This window comes from Physcomitrium patens, chromosome 2 (genome assembly GCF_059467195.1).
Source record: "Physcomitrium patens ecotype Gransden chromosome 2, ASM5946719v1, whole genome shotgun sequence".
Taxonomy (NCBI): domain Eukaryota; kingdom Viridiplantae; phylum Streptophyta; class Bryopsida; order Funariales; family Funariaceae; genus Physcomitrium; species Physcomitrium patens.
The window spans coordinates 10,280,117-10,290,902 of NC_143411.1; the positions used below are offsets into that span (position 1 = coordinate 10,280,117).

Below are 10,786 nucleotides of genomic sequence, written 5' to 3' on the forward strand. Positions count from 1 at the left end.
CATTTGCAAGATTCTTTGTTAACTCCCATGTGCGTTCACTAATATCATATCTATACCAATGAATAAGATATTTCAACCTATTTCATTATCAATTTGAATCTAAGACTTCGTCTACCTCAATTTTTTATTATTATCCACTTCTATAAGAATAAATGGCATTTATTTTCTTCTTGGTATGTTCATTGTCTTATATGGTTCAAGAAGAGATATGTAGAATACAAGATGAATTTTTATTGACTCCAATAGGTATATTTGATAAACAACTAGATTGATTTATTTAAAAATAAAAAAAAAAGATCCAAGCTTATAATAGTCCAACTTGTCACATAAGCAAGTAGTCTTGATATTATGATAAAATAACTATACTCTATCATCCACATCGAATTGTGGTTGTTTTTTATAATAGACATCTATAATATTTTTTTTTGCATGATTATTAACTCTTAAAAAGTCAAAAGTATCAAGTCGTAGTTGATAATCATAATTAGTAAAAAAAAAGTATTTAATAAATAGAAAAATATACTATGTTATTATAGAAAAAAATTACTAATAAAAAAAGAATCCTCCAATCATCTTATTGGTAATTGATGATTAATCTCAAATATTTCTTCAAAACTTGATTAATATGCTCCATCTATCCATTAATTAGAAGATGAAAGGTTGAAATTAATTTTATATCTATCTATAAAATTTTCAAAAGAATTTTTTAAAATTTTAATATAAATTGAGTTCCCTTATTTGGTATAATATCTTTAGATAATCCATGATAGTGATAGATATTTTCAAGAAAAAGTTTAGTTATTTTTTTACTTGTAGTAGATTTTATACATGGTACAAAATATGCCATCTTGATAAAATGATCTACTATCACAAATATAACATCTTACAAACTTGAGATTAGAAGATCTATAATAAAATCCATAAAAATAGAAGACCATGGTTGTTTAGATATGGATAATAGTTGAAAAAGTCTATAAGGTCAATGACAAAGAATTTTTGACTTTGAACAAATGCCATATGATTAGACAAAGTCTTTCACTCCCTTCCATATATACAACCACTAAAAATCTATGGATTTAAGCTTCAAAGTCTTATTATATCCAAAATGTTTAGCCATTAGAAAGTCATGACATCCTTGAAGTTAATATAAACATGCTTCTTCTTTTAGAATATACAGGTGTCTTTTGAAATAGAGTAGGTTGTTATTGAACTTGAACTTAAAAGAATCATGAGACTAAAAAGAATGATTTGTAATATCATAAATAAGAAGATTAGAGGACATACTTGATTGAATTTATTTAACAAAAGTTGAATCAATGGTCAATATTGATTTTATTACTCAAAGATGAAAATGCTTCAACTTCAAGAGAATCATTCTTTATAAATTAAAAGATGCATTTTTTTTCTTTTGGTGTAAGGTAAGAATGTTTAAAAAAGGTGTTTGACAAACCTTATTGTTTTTTAAATCCATAAGTGATTTTGAAATCAAATCTTAATAAAGACATGCTCCAATAAACTTGGCAATAATTAAAAACCCAAGTTGACATAAAATATTCAAGCTTCTTATAGTTTATATAAATAGTGAATAGATTAGAAGCACCTTCTTGATAATAGCATCATTTTTGAAAAAAATCCACAATTATAAGAAGTTATTTATCATAAATCTTATAGTTGATTTCAGCTATTAAATTTTTTTTGAATGAAAATATACTCAATGAAGTTTATCATTTGTTTCTATTTGAGATAATATGGCCTTTAAAGCAATGTTTGATGCATCTTTTTCTATAAAGAATAGCTTAAAAAAGTTGATACAATATAAGATTGGTGCAAAAATAAAGGCTATCTTTAAAGCTTCAAATATTACTTATGCTTCTTGATTTTATTAAAGTTTACCTTTATAAGTCAATACATAAGTGGAGTTGTAATTTTGAGAGGAGTCTTTAATGAAGATCCAATAGTAGTTAGAAAATTTCAAAAAATATTGGATATCTTTTACCATTTTTGAAATCTTTCAATCCATAATAGTTTGAAATTTCTTAAAATCCATCATAAATCCATCATAAGTCCATCATAAGTCCATCGTTTGAAATGATGTATCATAAGAAGTCAACTAGAGAAATACAAAATACATATTTTTTTTTTATCTTAGCATAGAATCATATATCTTTTAATTTTTTATAACATACAATAAATATGAAGTTCATATTTTTTTATATTTTTAGAATAGATTAAGATGTCATTTAGATAACAAATAATAAAGTTATTTAAAAAATCTCAAAAGAAATCATTCATTAAATGTTGAAAAGTTGTCAATATATTTGTAAGTCTAAAAATCATAATGTTGTATTCAAAATGTTCATATCTAATTTGAAACATAGTCTTTCATTCATCTCCTTCTTTGATGAGTACTAAATTATATACCTCTTTTAGATTTTTTTATAGATCTTAACTTGATTCAACTAATTAAAAAATCTATATATCAAAAATAGTGAGTACCTGTTCTTGATGGTGATTTTATTGAGTCCTCAATAATCAATATACACCTATAATGATTAATCTTTTTTCTTCACAAATAAAATTAGAGCTCTTGTTGGAAATTTGGCATGGCATAAAAAATTCTTTTCTACATTCACTTCAATATACTCTTTGAGTTTAGTCGATTCATTTTATAATAAATAATAGATTGATTCAAATGGTAATTCAGCACTTTCTTGAAGGTCAATTGAATAGTCATAGGAATAATATTCTAGAAGATTATTTGCATTCTTCTTCTCAAATATATCTTTAAAATCTTAATATTAGCTTAAAATGCCACTTAAAGTCTTTCCACCATTAGAAATAAGTGCAACATAAATGACACAAGGTATTCCTTCTTTTGTACTATACAAGGAAGCTCTTCTACCTACAAATATAGATTTAGTTATATTAGACTTATGAATTACTATTTGATTAATTACACTCTTAGTTATACTTTAAGAAAAATCATGACTCTAAAAAATCTAATCTATTTTAGGATTATATATTTTTAATCATAATAGATCTAAAATAATTGGATTTGAAAGAGATCTAATGACATTAAATATTACAAAGCTACTATGACCATTAGTTATTACTTCTATAGGAAGGATTTCATGAGTAATACTTATTAAAGACAATAGACGACCAACTATGAATTCTATGTGAATAGGTTTAGTTTTCTTCACTAAAAATATGCTATGTTGTTTAGTAAATTCTTCATCTAAAAAACATTCTAAGGTTCTTTCATATAAAAAGATAGAAGCTTTGTGATGTTTAGATTATAAAATGATATTTATTATAAAATAATTAAAAATAAATCTAAGAAAAAATTAATACCTTCAATAGGTGTTGTACAAGATTCGAGTTGCATGGTTTCTATTATAATTGAACAAATTTGTCTTTTGCAATATTATCTTCTTGATAGTCATACATTTTATTTTTGTAGTTACGTCACTTTTTTGAATAATATTGAGCAGTGCATTTAGATTCTCCATAATATAAGTACAATCTTTTTTGACAACAATGAATCTTTTCTTGTTCAATATGAAGTTTGAAACGTATCATATTAGTTTGCATATCCTCTACTTTTGAATGTATGTGTTCAAAAAACGTTGATGTTGCCATTGAATTATAATAACATTGAAGCATATTTATATGTCTTTTAAATAAAAATTCAAAAAGTCAATTGTCATATTTTACAGTAAAGTCAATTGTTTGATTCAATGTTTAAAGATTAAATAAGTTGAGCATCAAGTATTTTATCTTATATTATAATTCATAGAAAAATTAACTAACAAATGTAGCATTATCTTACTTGATATTAATTATAAGTTGTTAAAATTGTAAAATATATAATGTTATTAATTAATTATCTTATCACAAAATATAGATCATATTGGTTGCAACACAAATTGCATCATGTTTTCTATACATGAATTAAACTCTATCAAAAAAAAACTCCAAAATATTTAATATTAGATCTTATTGTTCAAAAAAAGATAAAAACCATGATAATATTGAACTTAAAAGAAGTGTATTACTCAAACTAACTTGCTATCTTGGAGTTGGATAGCTTTAGAATTGAAGTTCAATCACAAGTTATACTTCATTGAAAAATCTTCAAAACTTAGATCATGTGCCATCAAACTTCTCGGATAGTACATCTTTGATATACTAATATTGAAAAGATGTTTGGATATAAGAAAAATGACATAATTTGGTGCAGATATTGAAGCCACTCCAATCATCTCTATATCTTTGTTCCATACCATTCTTGTTATTTTTTGTGGTGGTAAATTGAATAGATACATCACAAGCATTAACTTCATCAATTTTTCTTGTATTTATATCATTGCATTCTTTATTTTAAGAAGCTTTGCTATGATAACACTTAAGGAAGAAAAAATGTCTAATATTGCTTAAGCCAAATAGAAGAAAAGACTTAAAAATAAAGAAAGTATTAAAGATAATATTAATTTAAAAGAGGGTAATTGAAAACTTCTAATACACTTATGTCTTATCAAGACAAAGGAATAATCTATTCTTAATCAAGAAAAGATAAAACTTTAATATTACAAGTATATTCTTGTAATTTCTTATGATGTCAATTTTTTAAGAATAATAATTTAATGAAAGAAAATAATCAATTGAGACTTTTTTTTATAAAAGTATGATAAAATAGAAGTAAAAAAATATATTTATTAAAAAAAAAACTAGAATGACTAATGCCAAAAGATAAGAAAATTAAAGACTCTTGAATCTAGACTAAAGCAAGAAAGAAGTTGACAAGAATGAAAAAAGGTTCACTCATATCTCTATATACTATCTGCCTAAGAGCTACATGGTGACATTCTATAGGACCTCCAATATGTATTGACTTTACAAGCCATATGACTTAACTTGTAAGATAAGTTTTCTTTACATGTTTTACATAATTAGCTTGTTCTATAAGCTATCTATACATGTGATACGTGGCTAATTTATTGATAAAATTTCTAGACTAAATTTTAATTATAAATATGTATAAAATCAAAACCATATCTATAAAGCTTCTAAAAAGCTTTTTTAGAAGATATTATGAAATTATTTTACCTTTGTATAATTTTATCTACTTTTATTTAATTATAAAGATAATTACTAGACTAAGTATGTATGTCCATGATAGCTTCTCTCAAAATAAATTCTATCCCTCTTAATCTCCATTGATGTATCATAAGATTCGTTTTTATTATGCTCACTTATCACATAGGCCCAAATAGTAGTTGTATCAATTAGAGACTCTTGAAACTTGATTAGAAGCAAGAAAAGAATTGACAAAAATGAAGAAGGCTTCATTTTTATTTTTATATATACTATCTACTTAAGAACTATATGGTGACATTCTATAGGACCTCCAAAACGTATTGACTTTGCATGATCTATATCTTAACTTGCAAGGTAAGTTTTTTTTATATGGATGCCATATAATTAACTTATTTTGTAAGTTATCAACATATGTGATACGTGGTTAATTTTTTGACCTAATTTCAACCTATCAATCAACTACAAATACATATAAAATCAAAGATATTATGAAATTAATTTATTTTTATCTATTTTTACATATTTGTATTACCTAAGTATCAATTATAATAAATATATTTCCATGACATCCCTTCTTTTAGGAACGAGTTCTACAAGGAGTAGTGATCACATATTGAGGAAATTTAAGATGTGACTAATTGTATTTGCCATGTACTTTGATCTTTGTTTCCTTTGAAGGTAGTTGATATGTCTTTTGGCTATTGATAGTATTCCATTCTAGGACAAAAAGATCATATTATAATTTGATCATTCTTGAGACTTTTGTAACTTCTTTCAAATAAAATATTTATAATACCATAAAAAATCATTTTTATCTCCAATAAAATTACTAAACATTGAGACTTTCTTTTCAAGTCATGATATCAAACATGTTGTATCTTGCTATGTATTTGAAGAAGAACATGTCATTCTTGAAGGTCTTCATTCCTATTACTTTATCTTGAAGGTTGTGATAATTGAAATATTTTTTTTTATAAGTCAACAAATGATGGTTCTTGAATTGAATCTATTAGTTATTGATTTTCTATCTCTTTAATACTATAATTATATAAAAATTATAAATAAGGATAGAAAGTAGAATGCAATCTTTTTTAAATTAAGTTTCTTTTATAGCAAAGGTTTGTTATCTTTTACCTTAGTTTTAATAGATGTTGTTGATAAAAAGTTTTAATCTTCTTTTCTATATTTGTAAGATGTCTTTGTTGGCTTCTATATACATTTGTTAATATTGTATCTATCCCAATGAATAAGATTTTCCAACCTAAGTCAGTGCTGCCTTCAGTCTAATACCTCTTTCACCTCAAATTCTTGATTTTTACTTACTTCTATAAAAAATAGTGGTATTTATCTTTTTCTTGAAAAGTCATGAAGAGCTTGAAGAATATGTAATTAAGCTTCATCTTCTAGAATATATAAATGTCCCTTAAAATATAATAGATTGTTCTTGAATTCAAGCTTGGAAGTATTTTGAAACTTAGAAGGATTTTTTTTAATATCATAAATAAGAAATTTAAAAGACACATTTAACTAAACTTATTTAATAAAAGTTGAATCAATATTTAGTATTAATTTCATTGCTTAAAGATGGAAATTCTTTGGCTTCAAGAAAATTATATGTTCTTGAACAAAAACAACATTTTTTTCTTTTGATATAAGGTAAGATTGTCTAGAAAGAGTATTTGATAAATCTTATTTTTTTCTTTCTTGATAAGTAATCTTGAATTCAAATCTTAATAAAGATATATTATAGTGGTCTTGGCAACAATTCAAAATGCATGTTGACAAAAAATACTCAAGATTTTTGTAATTTGTACATACAATAGCTAAATTAGAAGTATTTTCTAAATAATGGCATATTTTTGAAATAAATCCACCATTGCAAGAAGTTTTTTTTATTATAGATCTTATATTTGACCTTGGCTAGTAAATTTTTTTTGGAATAAAAAGCTATTGGCTAAATTTTATCATTTATTCCAATTTGTAACAATACGGCATTTAAAGCAAAGTTTGATGCATATGTTTCCATAAAAAAATAGCTTAAAATAGTCAATACAGTATAAGATTAGTACAAACACAAAGATTGTCTTTAAATCTTAAAATGATATTTTTGCTTCTTGATTCTATTAAAATTTGTCTTTACAAGTTACACATATAAGTAGAATTGCAACTTAAGAGAAGTCCTTGATGAAAATTCAATAATAGTTAGCAAATCCTAAAAAGTACTAAACATTTTTTATTATTTTTGGAATCTTCCAACCCATAATAGTATAAACTTTCTTAAGATCCATCATAAGTCCATTATTCAAAATAATGTATCCTAAGAAATTGACTTAAATAATATAAAATATATACTTTTTTACCTTGACATAGAGTCTTGTATCTTTTAGTTTTTAAAACACACAACAAACATGAAGTTCATGTTTTTTTATATTCTTATAATATATTAAGATGTTGTTTAAATAATAAACAATAAAGTCATCCAAAAAATTTCAAAATACATCATTCATTAAATACTAAAAAGCTGTTGGTGCACTTGTAAGTCCAAAAGGCATGACATTATATTCAAAATGTCCATACTTGGTTTAAAACATAGTCTTCCATTCATCTCTTTTTTTGATATATATTAGATTATATGCCCTTCATATATCTATTTTTGTATAGATCTTAGCTTGATTCAATTGATCAAAAAGTCTAGATATCAAACGTAGTGGATATTTGTTCTTGATGGTGATCTTATTGAATCCTTAATAATTGATACGTATTTGCAATGATCCAAATTTTTTCTCTACAAATAAGTTACATTATTATGCATTTTAACTACGACATAGGATCCAAATTCAATAACATACAAACTTATAAAGAATAGAATATTGGTGCATGAAACTACTATCATAAACCAAAATCCAATAATCTACTTTATTTATTTTAGGCTTTAATCTAGTCTTCTTGTCTTTAGTAATAGTTATTCTAGACTTAATATTATTCCATCTTTGAATGATTATCTATACTTTTTTAGTGATACAAGTATATATTGGTCCTTTGGCTCTTTGTGATTTATGTCCTTGATATTAATTGTTGTTTTATTATATTACAAAACTTTAAAAAATTATAATTTTATTAAAATAGTAGAATTTTAATTAATTTTATATATATTCATAATAATTTATATATATATATATATATTAATTAATTCTATATTATTATATTTTCTATATAAAAATTGAATGTTATTCTTGTTAAAAAAAATCATGAGATTATTATTATTATCATTATTTTCTTAGATTAGTTGTAAGTTTTAAGATTTGGAAGTAGTAATAATCTATTTTTTTGTATATTTTTATTAAATATAACATTAAATACAAGCATATTTTACAATAATTTTTTTTAAGATCAACTTATAATTCTTATTGTTCTTCAAATAACATCTTAAATTTTCTTTAATTTTATTTATATATTTAGATTTTTATACCAAAAAAATAAATTAAAAAAATTATTTAATTTTTCTTTAATAATAATTATATTTAATATAATATCTTATTTTTAAAGATCCAAAAGAATCAAATTTAGATTCTATATTCATTTGGTGAACTTTGATTTTTGTATGTCTAAACGTAACAAATTGCATATTTTTATTGAATCCAACTTATTGATGTTGTGATTATAAGCCAAATGTTGGTATGCATTAATCTACCTCTTTACTTAAGTCTATCTAATTTCTAGCCTTACAATGTAGTACATTCTTATTAATGATGTATTATTAATATCTTGGATATATAGAATAGAAATTACTCTCTAAAATCTTATCTTAGAAAGTAAGTAAATAATCTTCCATGGCGTCATTCCACATCCTTAAATACAAAATAGACTTATTCAAAGTACATTTGGCTTAGAAAGATTATTCCTTTGAAGTAATTTTGTTCTTCTTAAAATATTTTGGTTAGTCGGTTCATTAGTCCGTCCGTCCGTCCGTTGGTTCGTCCGACAGTGTGTTGGGTGCATCGGCCTGCGTGGAAGAGGCGATGCGGGGTGAGAGAGAGAGAGAGCGAGGTATCTTCGTCAGTTAGGGCAACAGCGCGCAGAAAGGAAGGCTCTCCTTTCAGCTCTCCCTCGCTGCGTCCTGCTCGCCCCTCCCCTCGATAATAATAATACATCCCCCTTTCTGTCTCTGTTTCTCTCTCTCTTCTGCCCCACGCACCCCGTTCATCTGCATTATGGTATGTTCTCTGCCCGTATTCCTCTTTCGCATGCATTCTCCTCTGCCTTGTGTGCTCACCCACCTTGGACGGAGTGATTAACTGGCTCCTGTGCTTGTGCGTGCACAGGCTCCTAAGAAGAAGGAGGCGCCTGCTGCCGCCAAGCCGGCCAAGAGCGGCGGCGGCAAGCAAAAGAAGAAGGTATGGCATTGTGTCCACTGAGTTGCCGCAATTTGGTTGAAATTTTTGTTTTTTCGGGTCAGGGGTTTAGTTCATTTCGAGGCGCGAAGTGTGTGATCGTTGGAGGAACGGGTAGAGCCTTCGCTGAAAGCCGAGTGGGTTTGAGGATTTGTAGAAGTGGAGCAAGGGCAAGCAAAAGGAGAAGGTGAACAACATGGTGCTGTTCGACCAGGGCACGTACGACAAGCTGCTGTCTGAGGTTCCGAAGTTCAAGCTGGTGACCCCTTCCGTGTTGTCTGACCGTCTGCGGGTAAGCATTTGATGGAGTGGATGTGCAAGGGTGGATTGACGTGAATGTGTGGCGTGGGGTAGAGGAGGTTTTTGTGGGTGTTGCGCAAATGAGTCGGGGCAGCGGTTGTTGGTGTTGAATGGATCGAGGTGGATTTTGGAGGGCAATGAGGTGGAAGCCGAGACGCGGAGACATTGGCATGTTGAGGAATGATTAGTGAGGAGTGGGGTTATTATCGGGTGCGGGAAGCGGTGGAGCATGATGTGGAAGGGGATAGACGTGGTGGGTGTGGAGTTGTAGTGTGAGCGGCCGGGAAGGGTTGGTGGTAGGAGGGCAGGTAGGTTTGTTTGGAGGAGTGTGCAGGTTTAGAAGGCTGGAACCCCAACGATGCGGTGTGTGTGTGTGTGAGAGAGAGAGAGAGAGAGAGAGAGAGAGAGAGAGAGAGAGAGAGAGAGAATTACGTAAAAGTTTGGGGTTGGAAGGGGCGACGTTGAGAAGCGGGTGGTGTGGGTGCAGATTACTGGATCGTTGGCAAGGAAGGCGATCAAGGAGTTGATGGCGAAGGGCACCATCAGACTTGTTGCGGCTCATGCCAACCAGCAGATTTACACTAGAGCTACCAACACTTAGGTCCTCAACAACGAAGGACTTTAGGCATCTAGTTGATTTCAATTTGTGCATGTGATATCTCATAGCTTGCAAATGTTACATGGTCCAGTTTCTCATTCTCATTTCAGGCACTGAGTTTCGATGGTAATTTATTCATGGATAACGCTGATGATCGTGTCCTTTTCCATGTGTGTAGTTTTTTTATCGCTGATTCTATTGCATCGCTAGTCGCATGTCCTTAGTTGTTTTCTGATAGTAGCATACGGCATGAGTCTGAGGATGGATGGGTTCGTGGTTGAGACTGTAGTTAAACATTTCAAAGTTGTTTTCTAGGTGATGATTGAGGAACGACAATAGAGATGTTTATGGCTTTCTAGGGTTATAAACATATGGTTCAATAACCTCGTTCTGCAGA

The 10,786-nt window shown here is 28.0% G+C and overlaps 1 protein-coding gene across 1 annotated transcript; it reads left to right on the top strand.

The window, feature by feature from the left end:
• The first annotated feature begins 9,280 nt into the window (after positions 1 to 9,280).
• LOC112295417 (small ribosomal subunit protein eS25) lies at positions 9,281 to 10,558 on the top strand. The gene is made up of 4 exons (XM_024546970.3): positions 9,281 to 9,314; positions 9,423 to 9,494; positions 9,649 to 9,783; positions 10,279 to 10,558. Exons 1-4 carry the CDS (start codon positions 9,312 to 9,314, stop codon positions 10,390 to 10,392), a joined length of 324 nt encoding a protein of 107 aa, XP_024402738.1. The 5' UTR covers positions 9,281 to 9,311; the 3' UTR covers positions 10,393 to 10,558.
• Positions 10,559 to 10,786: the final 228 nt, after the last annotated feature.